Source organism: Aedes albopictus, chromosome 2 (assembly GCF_035046485.1).
Source record: "Aedes albopictus strain Foshan chromosome 2, AalbF5, whole genome shotgun sequence".
NCBI classification, from domain to species: Eukaryota; Metazoa; Arthropoda; class Insecta; order Diptera; family Culicidae; genus Aedes; species Aedes albopictus.
Window position 1 is genome coordinate 86,787,027 of NC_085137.1, and position 15,647 is coordinate 86,802,673.

Below are 15,647 nucleotides of genomic sequence, written 5' to 3' on the forward strand. Positions count from 1 at the left end.
GATATTTCATTTGGTGTATGAAAGTAAGAAAAAGAAAATCGAGTTAAATATTGTTCCGCTTAATTCCCACTACGTGTTTGTAGCCTATAACGTGCCTCTGGAGCTGGCCTTCTGATAGGTTTTCTTTTATTTACAGCTATTTCACTAACACGTTCAGGTTTATCATTAGCTTGATGGAGTCTAGTCCAGTTTGGTCTACATATACACAATCATTCATTGAAAGAATCCTGGAAAATTGTAATATCGACAACTTCCATAATTTTTCTTGTCATTATTAATGATTGTAGTGCATCGGAGATGCAATACAAGCATTGAAGCGGTCAGACCTAATGTGAAGACAATAAAGACTATGAGTGGGAACATTCCGTACCAACCATTCAGATTATAAAAGAGCAAAATTAAAATACGTTTTAAAATTGAAAGTAATGTCACACCTTTGTTCTTGGTTCTTCTTGGGATGGAACACAGGAATTTTCTCCGTGTTCTGGCCCTAGTGCCTAGGCTTACTTGCTCTCTGAAAGTAAACTAAAATGTTATTGTCCCATGATTGCTCAATGATGGCCCATTTTCAAAATATAAATAAGTATAGCGATTATGACACTTGAAACTGGTTAAAGCAATCAAATTGGAGTCATAAAGTTTCTATATAATGTTTCTCACTTTTGCCGCAGAATACTACAATTCAAATATCTGGAACTATGTTTACCACGTTTTGCTTTTGAGTGAGTTAGAAGCAAGGGGGTGTAAGTGACAAAACCCCACTTTCGATTAAATGAGGTTTACAGTTTTTCACCATTTTTTCATTCCATACAAAATGTATGGAGTTCCAAAATCGAGCCAATTTCCTTCGATTTGTTGTAATTTTTCTAGCCATCGTAAAAACAATCTTAAAACAGTTACTGAAAGTTAGAAATCTGAATAATTTTTTGATATGCTCAGCTCAAAATCGACAGAATAGTCGCTCACAGCCCTTTGCATCTGGGATCCTCACTTATTTTGAGAGCAATTGTCAAAATGAGAACAACAATTTCCTGAAACGATCTCACCATATAATCAGGAAGCTGTAATCCGTCATGTCACTAGAATATCCTTTTCATCGCGTCATCCAAACGGTACGCTAGTTCTATTTCTAGGCGGATTTTATCCGAAAGCAAAACTCTAAGCTCCGACGTGGGTGTCGCCTTGCTTATTTGATTTTTCTGAACCCTGATTCAGAAGAGTACATCGTATCGATCTTGTTGATATCACACGCGAAATCTGTGTTAAATTCGATCACATAAGTTCACTTCCATGGGCCGAATAGAGTTTCATGCGAAAACGAAAAAAACGTGGCAGCGATCAAAAAATGAAAAAAAAAAACGTCAACAGTCTATTAGTCGACAGAACTCAACCACTTTTGAACACTAACTTGTACAACACTCAAGTTTAGGAAACATACGAGTTCAACACTTTATAGATTTCTGGACGAAGCACATTGGCGTAAATGGACAAAAATCCTGGCCATAAGTAAACATTTTCCAAAGCTTATTTTTTTTTCAAGTATTGCTTCATCATGTGGCAATCAATGACACACTTGGGGATGTATATTTTTTTATGCTTTTGCATCATAACTCATTGAAAGTACTTCAATAATCGAAATATCGACAGTTTGAAAAAATAATTGAGTAGGTATGTAAACCAGTTCTCCTGATTAAGGTGTATCATTGAAACAAAAAAAAAACTGCACCTTGTATAATTTTTTTTGCTCTCTTACAAAAAGTTTTCAAAACCATGGTTTTTGTAATTTTTTTACCATTTTCAGCATTTAAAAAGTTTTCAAATTCTGCAGCATTCCACAATCTGGACAAAATTACAATTAAATATAAGACATACCAGAAAGTACCAGACGAAAATATAGATTATATTAAAATTTACACCTTTTAAACTAGTTTATAGTTATAACACAGCGCAACATTTTTTTGTCTCAAGAGCAAACTTATGTGTCTCCGACAGATTAGGGGTTGCTGAATCCGAATCCGGGTTATCAAAAAAAAAAACCCAAAATCACATATTTTGCCCTATAAATTGAGGTATAGCGCAAAATTGTGACGTGCTGGAGCAAATCAGCGGCCCCAATTCCGTCGGAGAAACATAAGTTTGCTTTTGAAACAGACCGAAAGTTAATTTTTATTTCGCTGTGTTATTCAAGTTAAATTTTAAAATAAAAAAGGAGGCATGCCTCCATCTGAATTGACGAACATACAAAAATAATTGGTTAACTGAATTAAAATTTAAGCACAGTTAACAGATAGCATTACGGAGCCGCAAAACTGGGTGACTTTGATAGTGGGACAGGTGTTGTATAGTTTAGCTTAGGGTTCATTCAAATATTACGTAACGCAAAATTTGACAATTTTAGACCTCCTCCATCCCCACGTTACAACTTTTGTATGGGAAAATTTGAAATTTTGTATGAAGCGTAACACAGTGTAGACCCCCTCCCTCCCACCATTGCGTTACATAATATTTGAACGAACCCTTATAATTATGATTCTTCCAAGCTGTTAAGAAACAGGCTAACGTAGATCAAAACTATACATATGAAAGCCATTTTTTCCCCTCTCCTGTAGAGCCTTTTAACAACTGCGTTCATTATTTAGGAATATTGTGGTATGACGCATCTTTAATTTGGTGCTAATCGATTATCCTGTCACAATTGGGCTGTGATGATTATATGGTTGATAAAGCACTTGATCCCAACTAGGCACAACTCGTTTGATAATAGTAGTTTACGCAATAAGGTGCAGAATGACGATTTTTACAGCACGAGTCGTACAACGAATGCTGTAAAAATCGAGTTCTGCACCGAGTTACGTACAACGTTTTTTGCAAGTTCATAAATTACCGCTTGAGGGAAGTTTCAAACTAAACTTTTTCATCAAACTGCATACTGATGCTCATAGACATGTTTCAGAAAATCTGATCATAGCAGGTTATACTGTGCAGTTGTCACAATTTTTCAAAACTGCGTCCAGAAAGCATCAAGAAGTTGACTGAAAACAGTGCTGTAATGGTTCATTACGCAACGCAAATCAGTGCTGTAATGAACCATTACAGCACTGTTAATTTGGTGTGGGAATGTAGGCCTTTTCCTGTCAGATTTGCGTGAGGTAAAACAGCCTATTACGATGAGAAATTGCAAAAAGTCCATTACCCTGTTGGGATTATTTTGCCAAATTTCAAAGGGCTCTAATAACCCTTTTCCAAATATTGACAACCTTTGATTGGACCACACTCCACAGCCGCAGAGTAAATGATCGGCGATTTCATTTTCACCTTGACAAAAACGACAACCAGATGATTGGATTTGTCCAATCTTGTACAGATGGTACTGGGGCAGTGACCGGTCATTAGGCCTGTTATTACCCTCAGGTCTCGCTTGTTCAAATTTAGCATAGTCCTGGCTTTTGCTGCACTAGGCCTTATAAATATTTTTGCTTGTCTGGATGTATCCGTGGTATTCCAATTGGATTCTACCACAGACATTTCCCATGTTTTTAGTTTCATCCTAAGAGTACACTCAGGAACTCCACAGAATGGTTCAGGGCCTATGAAGCTCAATGCTGCACCCTGTCTGGCTAAATTGTCGGCGTTTTCATTTCCCTGAGTTCTTCGTTTCTACTGGCCAACTCCTTCGGAGCATTTTCACACTAGCTTGGACTGGCATGTGAATGCCTTTAGCGCATTAAGAGCAGCTTGACTGTCTGAGAAGATGCTGATTTTTGCAAACCTGTAATTTCTCCTCAGACAAGTATTAGCATACTCTAATATGGCTTGAATTTCTGCTTGAAATACAGTGGGACTGCATCCCATTGGTATAGCTTTACTTATACCGGGACCAAAAACTCCAGCACCAGTATTATCACCCATCTTAGACCCATCAGTATAAAACACAATAAAACCTGGACGTAAATTTGGCCCACCAGAATCCCAAGTATAGCGGCTTGGTTTAACCACTTTAAAGGGAACATCATAGTTGGTCTTCGTAATCATCCAATCCTCTACTGTTTTAATATCTGAGCTTAAATTGAAGTCTTTGGCGATCTTCAAATGTCCTACTAGATCACCTTCTAGCAAAAGTCAAGTCTAGTCAATCTTAGACGTATTGTCATTAAACCGAGTTGATATGAAACTTTTTGGGAAAAGCATAAAAATGTTGATATTTGTGTCAATCGTCAACCGCTTCAAACAATCTGCTGAACAACTTGGTTTCAACTATTTTTTCAATGATTTGTCACTTACTCTCTGTAGACAGATCATAGTAGAATGCAACTCTGGTCTTGAATCTTTTAATGAAATGTGTTTTTTAGAACTGGAATCGATTTTGTAAATTTGGACAGAAATCTAGTAATTTTATGTGCTAGAACTGTTGTGTTCAATATTTGTTTATAAAAAGAAAATCAGAATATTGAAAAGATTTTTTTCAGTTCTTTGTACAAAAAAAATGACGAATAAAGTCATTTTTGGGGGTGAAAACATACGTTGCCCTTAGAGAGGTTATAAGAAATCATTTCTGACCTTTACATGGATTAATATAGCTATTTATAGTCCAAAATGCAACCTCAATATCAAAATTCACAATTTTATCGCTAGCATCTAGATAATACACCATTGAAACGTATTAAAACTTTTTGGCAATGAAAGGCCGGCGGAGTAAGGCCGGTATGTCACTGTGTCAAGTCGGGTAAAAGATAGGCCATGAACGGTTTGCACCCCCATAACTTTCTTCTCAATGCAGTATTTCAATTGGAATATGTATATTTCGTTGCCTTATGATAGTTGAAGTTGCTACAGGTTCGAATTTGAAATTTCACGGCGGGTTTCTTTTGAGTTTTTGGGATATTTAATATTTCTGATTTTATCCCCTTGTAGATTCCAGAGGTCATCGGATCTATCTTAAGGATATAATTGTTGTCCTTGTCTTACAGTTTATATTTTCTGTATCTCTCGATGGATTATTCGAATCCGTCCTAGAACATTTCCAGCTCAACGCACGAATCGCGTAAACACGACCTTTTTCAATTCAAATGAAATACATGAGCTTTTATCTGAAAATGTTTTTCATGTTATTTGTTTTACAATATTCTCCACCTAACTTTTGAAAAGGGCGCATAAAAATCCTATTTTTCTACTTCAAAAAGTATAACTCGAAAACGGTTTGTTAGATTGAAATAACGTCTTCGAAGATGTTTGAGAATATTTGAATGACTTTTCGAATTTATGTTAGATGTCATAAAATTTCAATTTTCCGCAAAATCTTACTCTTTGTTTTTTTATTATTTTTCAGTAACAGTAGAATGCTGGCTTTAAGCCTCTAAATTTGCCAAGTTGTCCAAGATAGTCAAAGGCTTCTAACTGTTTTTTTCTCGATTTTTTATTTTTCATTGGTTTCCAAAACAATCAGAAGGAAACCATTTTTGAGATTTTTGATATCAAAACTAGGTACTACGTTACGTACAAGATAAAATAAAATATGTATATTTTTTCCTACATCCAACCATGCTTAATTTATAGCAAATTAAAAAAAAACATCTTCAAAACCATCATTTCAATCCAACAAACCTTGGACTACAATTAAAGTTATTTGCACGCGGAAAACAACGGTTAGCTTCAGAAACCAATACTCCAGTTAGCCTAGTGGTTAAGGCTTAGGATCGCCAATCCGGAGACGGCGGGTTCGATTCCCGTTCCGGTCAGGAAAATTTTCTCGACTCCCTGTGCATAGTGTATCATTGTCCTTGCCATACAATATACAAATTCATGCAATGGCAGGCAAAGAAAGCCCTTCAATTTAATAACTGTGGAAGTGCTCAAAGAACACTAAGTTGAAGTGAGGCAGGCCAAGTCCCAGTGAGGACGTAGAGTCAAAAAGAAGAAGAAGGAGAAACCAATACTACAATACTGCATCGAACAGGAGTAAGTAAATTCTTTGACTAGATTCCTCAGTACCCGGGATGGCTTAGTTGAAGACTGGTTTTGAGTTCATTGAGCTGTAGACAAACTGTAATTACATGTTCTGCCTATGTGAAACCTCTGTGCACAAACCCATATTCAATCATGTGTCAATTAAAAGATCTCTCACAACTATTCCTAGGAAATTTGATGATCTACGCAAAGCTATGCCTCGACATCAGAGAACCGTAGATCGACAACAATGGGAGTTATTGCTCACGAAAAAAAAACATCAAAAAGGAGCAAGTAAGCTCAAGATGTCAAATTCGTTAACTACAAAATTTAGATTTTAGTAAATTCAGTTTTTTTAAACTGCTAAACTAGATTTTTTACTAAATTTTAAATGTTCTTAAAACTTTTTGAGGCAAGAATTGAAATCAGCAGTTATGCATGAAAAGTTGTGGTCGTTGATAGAAGTTCATGACTTTTATTATATTCTGTAAGTATGAAAAAATAATTAAATATTGCATCCTGAGTACTCTACCATTTTTTCTAGTAAATATAAAAATCGTGACCTTTCACCCAAATCAACCTAAGTGGTCATCGAGCATCTCTTACATAGTTTTTCCCTTCTGCTAAAGCGTCTCCATCGTCCGTCGTCAACTGTATATACCGACTGCTGTGCTACTAAATAACGGTCGACTGTTTCTTGAGCAACACACTTAAACCACTCAACACTAAGCTGGGTGAGTCCTACTCATGAGTAAATACTTTTCATTTCAAACACATAATCACATAATCCTAGATTTACCGGTGAAACAAAAATAATAAATATTTCACATCCATCCGCTTAGGCTTTAGGAGAGATGTTTCTAAATCTGTGTAACTGTTACGCATTGTTTGTGTGGTCGTGAAATCACCAAACTAGGAATACAGCTTACTTAATTTAGTGTGGAATGATTTTTAGCGTGAAGTCCAGGATGGCACACTGTGCAGGACACTCCCAGCCAGCCCAAGCCCATCCGTGACGTTCGCAGTTAATCGTCTCATCTTCTCCGTGTGGTTTTTCTCCGAACGAAAGTCGTGACATTGGTCGCATTAATTAGAATTTTCTTGCTGGTGGTTGATGGCATGTGAACCGATGCGATGGCAGAAGACGCACCCATCCATCTCACCATCCTAAGGGTTCAGCTAGATGCTGCCGCACAGTGCTGGGACGTACTGTGGAAAAGTTAAACGTTTAAAAATGATTTTGAAACGAAAGAAAAACTTTATCTGTGGCTAAACAACATATGAAAAACCTTTACCCACACAATTTGATTGAGATTTTTTATGCACTTAGGTCTACTTATCGAATTGTTGTGTTTACGACATTTTTAGACAATTAACATCTCCAAACAGCATGCTAAAAGATATGAATTTAGTTAAACAGTTGACAAGTTTTAGTGCTCTATAGATAACATTGAAACAATATCATAGATTATTTTATGCAATTCAGTATCATAATTTATATTTTATATAAATTCCAATTTTTCCAAACTGGTTCATTATGCAACTGAAATGAGTTGCAAAATGAAAAATAGTTGTGTAATGTTCATAATGCAACTAATTTGAGTTGCATTATGAACATTATGCAACTCAAATGGGTTGCATTATGAAAAAATCATTGCATAAAATTTTGTATGGAACTCTTTGCAAAACTCGATTTTTTTCAGCACTCTTCGTATTTATCCAACTCGGCAAGCCTCGTTGGATAAATGTACGACTCGTGCTGAAAAAATCAACTTTTTGCAACTCGTTACATAAATAACTATTAAACAACCCTATCAGGTATCAGGTATCAGTAGGTCGGCTCTAGAGGCACGTTCTCCTCCATTCGGGAAATTTGTGCCATCGCCATGAACACGAGCCTATTCATCATTTACCTGACGGAGAAGGGAAGGAAAAAGGATAGGACATGGGAAAGGACAGGCAAGGGAATAGGATCGTCATACTCCCAAAAGCGTACCACAATGGGTTCACATAGCGTCCTGAAAAGGACACTGTAATAACGCATAAGCGTGCCACAATGGGTTCGAACAGCGCCCTGGGAAGGGCACTGTGATAATGCATAAAGCGTAAAGAGAGCCTATAGCTCTTTACCACAGCGGGTCAAGAACGACAGAACGTCCTGAAGATTCAGGTTTCTGAAGTCAGTTTCACTTAACACGTACGTCCCCAACCCCCATTTCGACGAAAATTTCAAAATTCAAATGGCTGGTTCTCAGTCATTTTTCAACGGATTTTAAAAATTTTTGCTCCAATCGATCACAAATTCCTTCTAGTTTTAAGAACCGGAGTCCACTTTACGGAAGCGGTCATGGTTCCGGAATTATTCCGGGGAGTCGTGGGGTAACCTCCTTATCGCTCATGGTGGCCACATTGTAACGTTAGCTAAAACCTCACATGCAGCATACCAATCATCATGATTTTGCAAAACAGGAACTCTAGAAGGTATTACGAGACTTTCTGGACATATTGGCCACTATCGGAGATACTCCGCGAACTTGGTGCCCCCGGGGAAGTGGCCAGTTCGTGATTTTTTCTGAACCCTATCTTACGACATATCATTCTTCATGATTTTGCAAAAACAGGAACTCTAGAAGGTGTTTCTAGACTTTTGGATATATTGGCCACTATCGGAGATACTCCGGGAACCTGGTGCCCCCGGGGAAGTGGCCAGCTCATTTTTTTTTTCTGAACCCTGTATTGTGACATATCATTCTTCATGATTTTGCAAAACAAAAACTCTAGAATGCATTTCGAGACTTTCTGGACATATTGGCCACTATCGGAGATACACCTGGAACCTGGTGCCCCCGGGGAAGTGGCCAGTTCATTTTTTATTTCTGAACCCTGTATTGCGACATATCATTCTTCATGATTTTGCAAAACAAGAACTCTAGAATGCATTTCGAGACTTTCTGGAGTTAATGGCCACTATCGGAAATACTCCGGGAACCTGGTGCCCCCGGGGAAGTGACCAGTTCATAATTTTTCTGAACCCTGTCTTGCGACATATCATTCTTCATTATGTAGTTTGTTCGTGAATTTCGACTGGAATTTGATTTATGATTTCGAACTGGCTTTCTCAGTCTAGGGAAATTCTAAACGACTGGTTTTGTATTGCCCGACGTTTCGGCCTTGTGTATTTGGCCTTTTTCAAGGGTAAACTAAAATAGAATGCATAATTTTGGTATTATAACATAGAACGGAAAACATAACATAAAACCATAAAACTACACCTACACTGTCTGTCGTTCTTCGTTACATTTTGTAATGCCGAGAGTATCATTGCGTGCTTCTTGTATGCCTAGGTTTTCTAAAATAACACTTATTAGGGACATTTATCATTTTATCACATTTAAAGACTTACGAAATAGTTATTTAATTTTTGGTTTTGGGACACTGTACTGGACACACCTATTATCAACGACCTGGACTGTGCTATTACAATATGACTTTCAACGGTTGGTTCAAAGATGGCGGGTGAAACAAGGTAGAGCTTTCGTGTAGTTGGATAAAGTTTATCCGTAGAACTTGATCTAACATTAATTGTGTGTGCTGTGTGTGCTATTGCTAGGTTGCTCTCTGCGAGAGTTGGCTTTTTTGATTGTATGCAATATGCCAGCGTAGGCTGTATTGAGGCCATCTACGTCAGTGCGGAAATTTATGGTATTAGATGTGTTCTGTATATGGCACATTTCTAATATTGGTAGGGCGGTTGATCGGAAAGTGCGATCTACTATTTTTGTGCCGTCGAGATTGAAGGTGTGGTTGTGTTCGATCATGTGTTGTGTGAGAGCTGTTTTTGCATGAGTTATGTCTGTTGGTGTGTTAACAATCTTGTTTACATCTGATTTGTGTCCGCTCATTCGCTTTTTGAGTTGGTTGCTAGTCATTCCGATATAGACTCCTTCGCAGTTATTGCATGGAGTACTGTAGACAACGTTATGTTGATCATTTGGGGGGACTGGGTCTTTGATTGTTTTTAGCAGGGATTTTGTTGTTTTGATGTTTCTGGTGGCTATTTTTACCTGATCATAATCTTTTTTCAGGATGATGGAGATGGTACGGGTCAGTGTTGGGATGTTTGGCATCGATCGATAGAGGACTTCTGTGACTTGGTGATGATGATCTCGTTGCGTGCTGTTAATTTGTTGTTGTTCTGTTGGTGGATTTGTAGCATTCGGTGGGGATGGATTCGGTAGCGGTGTCTGTAGTGGTGGTGGAGGTGGCGGAGGTGGCGGAGATGGCAGCAGCAGTGTTGACGTTGGGGTGATTTGTGGCAGCGCAGGAGGTGGTGGTTCTGGGGATGGCGGTGATGGAGAGCGATGCGGTGGTGGTGGGGTGGTCTTTGGCAAGTGGGTGGTGGAGGCGCATTGTTGTTGGTAATGCGGTTCATCATCCTGTTTATGAGCGAGGAGGGATAATCGTTTCTCCTCAGATTTTGGAAAATCTGATTCTTCTGTTGTTCGATTTGGCCATCCGTGGAGAGCTGCAATACGCGTTTCATAAAGTTCATCGCTACGTTCATTTTCATGGCTGTTGGATGGAACGAGTGGTAGTTGAGTAGGCGGCCGGACGATATGGGTTTGGAGTACCACTTGGTCGTTGCGGATTGATCGTCGTGTCGAATCACAAGCGTGTCCAGGAAGGGCAAGGTGCCATCCTTCTCCATCTCGATGGTGAACTGCAGATGGTGGTCATATTGGTCATATCGCATTACCAACAACAATGCGCCTCCACCACCCACTTGCCAAAGACCACCTCCACCACCACCGCATCGCTCTCCATCACCGCCATCCCCAGAACCACCACCTCCTGCGCTGCCACAAATCACCCCAACGTCAACACTGCTGCTGCCATCTCCGCCACCTCCGCCACCTCCACCACCACTACAGACACCGCTACCGAATCCATCCCCACCGAATGCTACAAATCCACCAACAGAACAACAACAAATTAACAGCACGCAACGAGATCATCATCACCAAGTCACAGAAGTCCTCTATCGATCGATGCCAAACATCCCAACACTGACCCGTACCATCTCCATCATCCTGAAAAAAGATTATGATCAGGTAAAAATAGCCACCAGAAACATCAAAACAACAAAATCCCTGCTAAAAACAATCAAAGACCCAGTCCCCCCAAATGATCAACATAACGTTGTCTACAGTACTCCATGCAATAACTGCGAAGGAGTCTATATCGGAATGACTAGCAACCAACTCAAAAAGCGAATGAGCGGACACAAATCAGATGTAAACAAGATTGTTAACACACCAACAGACATAACTCATGCAAAAACAGCTCTCACACAACACATGATCGAACACAACCACACCTTCAATCTCGACGGCACAAAAATAGTAGATCGCACTTTCCGATCAACCGCCCTACCAATATTAGAAATGTGCCATATACAGAACACATCTAATACCATAAATTTCCGCACTGACGTAGATGGCCTCAATACAGCCTACGCTGGCATATTGCATACAATCAAAAAAGCCAACTCTCGCAGAGAGCAACCTAGCAATAGCACACACAGCACACACAATTAATGTTAGATCAAGTTCTACGGATAAACTTTATCCAACTACACGAAAGCTCTACCTTGTTTCACCCGCCATCTTTGAACCAACCGTTGAAAGTCATATTGTAATAGCACAGTCCAGGTCGTTGATAATAGGTGTGTCCAGTACAGTGTCCCAAAACCAAAAATTAAATAACTATTTCGTAAGTCTTTAAATGTGATAAAATGATAAATGTCCCTAATAAGTGTTATTTTAGAAAACCTAGGCATACAAGAAGCACGCAATGATACTCTCGGCATTACAAAATGTAACGAAGAACGACAGACAGTGTAGGTGTAGTTTTATGGTTTTATGTTATGTTTTCCGTTCTATGTTATAATACCAAAATTATGCATTCTATTTTAGTTTACCCTTGAAAAAGGCCAAATACACAAGGCCGAAACGTCGGGCAATACAAAACCAGTCGTTTTGAATTTCCCTAGACTGAGAAAGCCAGTTCGAAATCATTCTTCATTATTTTGCGGAACAAGAACTTTAGAATGCGTTTCGAGACTTTTGGACATATTGGCCACTATCGGAGATACTCCGGGAACCTGATGCCCCCGGGAAAGTGGCCAGTTCGTGATTTTTTTTTCTAGACCCTGTCTTGCGACACATCATTCTCCATGATTTTGAAAAACATGAATGCATTTCTAGACTCTCTAGAAATATTGGCCACAATTGAATGTACTGCGGGAACCTGGAGCTCCCGGGGAAGTGGCCAGTTCGTGTTTTTTCTGAACCCTGTATTGCGACATATCATTCTTCATGATTTTGCAAAAACAGAACTCTAGAAGGTATTTCTAGACTTTCTGGACATATTGGCCACTATCGGAGATACACCGGGATCCTGGTGTCCCCAGGGAAGTGGCCAGTCCGTGATTTTTTTCTGAATCCTGTATTGTGACATATCATTCTTCATGATTTTGCAAAACAAGAACTCTAGAATGTATTTAGAGACTTTCTGGACATATTGGCCACTATCAGAGGGACTCCGGGAACCTGGTGCCCCCGGGAAGTGGCCAGTGCGTTTTTTTTTGTATGTCTTGCCACAGAATTGATTTTTGCATATCTTGACCACTATCAAAGGTATTCCAGGAACCTGGTGCCCCCGGGGAAGTGGCCTGTTTGTGATTATTTCTGAAGCCAGTCTGGCGACATATCAATAGAAGACATTTGGAGACTTTTTGGATATACTGGCCAGCAGCAGAGGAACTTGGCTCCCCCGGGGAAACCGCCAGTTCGTGATTTTTTTTCAGAACCCGGTCTTGCAACATTTCAATCTTCATCATTTCGCATAATAGGAACTCTAGAAGACATTTCAAGACTTTTTGGAAATATTGGCCACTATTAGAGTTACTTCTGGAACTTGGTTCCCCGAGGAAGTGACCAATTTTTGATTCCCTCTGAAGCCTGTTTTGCGACATACATATCAATCTTCTTGATTTTGCAAAACAAGAACTGTAGGAAACTTTTGGAGAATTTTTGGATATACAGACCACTATCAGAGGAGCTCAGAGAACCTGATTATTCCAAGGGAGCCACCAGTTCGTTATTTTGAAAACGGTCTTGCAACATTTCAACCGTCATAATATTGCAAAACAAGAACTCTAGGAGATATTTAAGGTAGTTTTGTCATGTTAGCCACAATCAGGAGATACTTCGAGATACTTTTTTGACCCTGGTTTTATGACATATCAATACAACAACTTTGGACATATTGGCGAGTCCTTCAGGAACCTGTTTTCAGATAAGAGGCCAAATTGTGAAAATTTTCTAATCCTTGTTTTTCGACACATCAATATTCATAATTTTTCCTCCTCAAGCGGTTTACAGTTAACACAAATAATTCCTTAGGGAAAAGGTTTGTGGGATATCTCGTTGGATTTCGCTCGATTATGTTCTGAATTTGAAGGAAGTATTTTTTAGAGGTTCTTGAAAGAGTTTATCTTTAGGAATTCTTATGAAATTCTTCCAAACAGTTCCTCAGATTACCTCCAAAAGTACTTTCAGGATATTTCGACGAATGGGATATTTACATGTAGTTTCTTGATACTTCCAGATATCCATATCCAGATATACATTTCCAGATATCCATATTTCTAGATATTATCCAAAATTACTTTTTTGTTTTCCCTATTGAGTTTCTCTCTGGGATTCCTCCAAGGATTAGGTTATCTTTTGGATTTCGGTGTGAAGTTCTTATTTGGACACCTAAAATAATGTTTGACGTCTGTGAATTTTCCAGGAACTGCTTCTAGGATTGACCCAGGTGCCAATTTTTAAATTCCTCCGCCAGGAATTGATATATGTTTTCGAAGAATGATCTCTGGGTTTTACTTTCTGAAATTGCTCCAGGAGTTCCTTCTGAAATTCACCCAGATTATTATTTGGATATTCCTGTAAGAGTTCCCCCGGCGTTTTCTTCTAAAGCTCCTATGATAATTGTTCCAGGATTTTTTTCTTCAATAATTCCTTTTGAAGCTTCTACATGAGTTCCCACAGAATTTCTGCTTGGGATTTTTTCATAAAAAAGTGAAATTCTATCCATTTTGAAGTTCCATCTGCGATTCATAGAAGAGGTCCTTTTGGTATTCTTCCAAGGAATCCTTCTGAGATTTTTCCATGAATTTCTGCAGGAGTTCCTTTTGAGGTTCTTCCAGGACTTCCTGTAAGGATTCCTAGTTTCTTCTAGAGTACTTTTCATCCTTGCCCTTATTCTTAGATTTCTGCAAATGCTTCTGTTGAATTTCCTCCAAAATCGTCTCTGGAATTTCTCCAAGATTTCTTACTAGGTTTACACTAAAAGGTTCTCCCGAGAATCCCAAACGAGTCGATTCCGGCAAGGTTTCCTGAGTACCTACCTCTGATAATGACCAATATGTCCAAAAAAATACAAAATGCATTCTACAGTTTTTGTTGTGCAGAATGATGAAGATTGATATGTCGCAAGGGTCCAGAAAAAAACCCCGAACTGACCACTTCCCTGTGGGGAAACAGGTTCCCCGAGTACTTTCCCAGAGTAATCAATAGATTACATACATTACATAGATTACACTAGTTTACAGCATTTTTGAACTCGGTAAGCTGATGATCATTTTTGGTGTAGAATCATGCCCTGAGTTCGAAAACGCGAAGGAAAAAAATTACAGTAGAGCGGAAATTTTTTCGACTTTCCATACAAGGTTGATGATTCGAAATCGATTTTTGTTCTATTTTTAAGCAACGTCGCTCACTTCACACATCTTACTCTCGGTAATCAATGCTCCGATTGAGCTGAATTTTTTACTGTAATTCGTCTACATATGATATGTCAAATAAACGTTGAGAAAGAATTTTTAGGTTGTTTTTGTCTTATTGAAAAAAATACATTTCTTCATATATTTTTGGAAATTTGTCTAAAATTTAAGGAGATCGTCCCTAAAACTCGCCAATATTTTGAATTTCATCAATCTGACGCAAAACCTGCATTCAGATGATCGAATGGTATTGTATTCAGCTTTTGATTTATGGAAAAAGATTTGAAATTGGTTGAACAAAACGCAAGATATTTAAATTTTAGTAAATTCCATATTTTTAAAAGTTGTAAAACTCGATATTGAGCTAAAACTCAAAAACTGGTCTACTTAAAAATTTTTGAAGCACGGTTTCGAAATCAGTGCAAAATTGTGCTTCAAAAATTTTGGTCGTTGACAGAAGTTCACGACTTTCGTTTTATTTTGTAAACTAGTGTTACATACAAAAATCCCATAATACCCGTTGAAGAATCCTCAAAGTATTTCTGGAAGCATTCCAAAGAATAAAATTGAAGAATTCCATAAGAAATGGTAAAATAGCCCCATAAGTAATTCCATGAGGAATCCCTACAAAAATACTTCTTACGAATTCTAAAAGATAATAAAGCGAAATCCATTGAGGTGTAATCCCAGAAACATGTTTGGAGGAATTCCAAAAGAAACTCCTTGTGTAATCTCCAAACCACTTTTAGAGGAATCTCCAAAAGTTTCAAAGAATAATCCCATGAAATGTGTCGCAAGACAGGGTTCAGAAAAAAAAAATCCCGAATCGACCAAAAAGTCTCGAAATGTCTTCTAG

At 38.4% G+C, this 15,647-nt stretch overlaps 2 protein-coding genes across 2 annotated transcripts; one reads left to right on the forward strand and one right to left on the reverse strand.

Annotated features, from left to right (window-relative positions):
• Window positions 1-9,010: 9,010 nt before the first annotated feature.
• LOC134286111 (arp2/3 complex-activating protein rickA-like) lies at window positions 9,011-10,651 on the reverse strand. Its single transcript, XM_062847682.1, has 2 exons — window positions 10,478-10,651; window positions 9,011-10,379 (listed from the first exon to the last, which is right to left on the reverse strand). Exons 1-2 carry the CDS (start codon window positions 10,649-10,651, stop codon window positions 9,522-9,524), a joined length of 1,032 nt encoding a protein of 343 aa, XP_062703666.1. The 3' UTR covers window positions 9,011-9,521.
• A 4-nt stretch (window positions 10,652-10,655) lies between these two features.
• Window positions 10,656-12,015, forward strand: LOC115256726 (arp2/3 complex-activating protein rickA-like). The gene has a single exon (XM_062847683.1). It carries the CDS (start codon window positions 10,656-10,658, stop codon window positions 11,538-11,540), a length of 885 nt encoding a protein of 294 aa, XP_062703667.1. The 3' UTR covers window positions 11,541-12,015.
• Window positions 12,016-15,647: the final 3,632 nt, after the last annotated feature.

Excerpts from the sequence above, each read along its gene's own strand:
- LOC115256726 (XM_062847683.1), top strand. The coding sequence starts at position 10,656 with ATGGTGAACTGCAGATGGTGGTCATATTGGTCATATCGCATTACCAAC.
- LOC134286111 (XM_062847682.1), bottom strand. The coding sequence starts at position 10,651 with ATGGAGAAGGATGGCACCTTGCCCTTCCTGGACACGCTTGTGATTCGA. Across the intron at positions 10,380-10,477 it reads CGATGAACTTTATGAAACGC|GATGATGAACCGCATTACCA; the intron begins GTATTGCAGCTC and ends GCTCATAAACAG.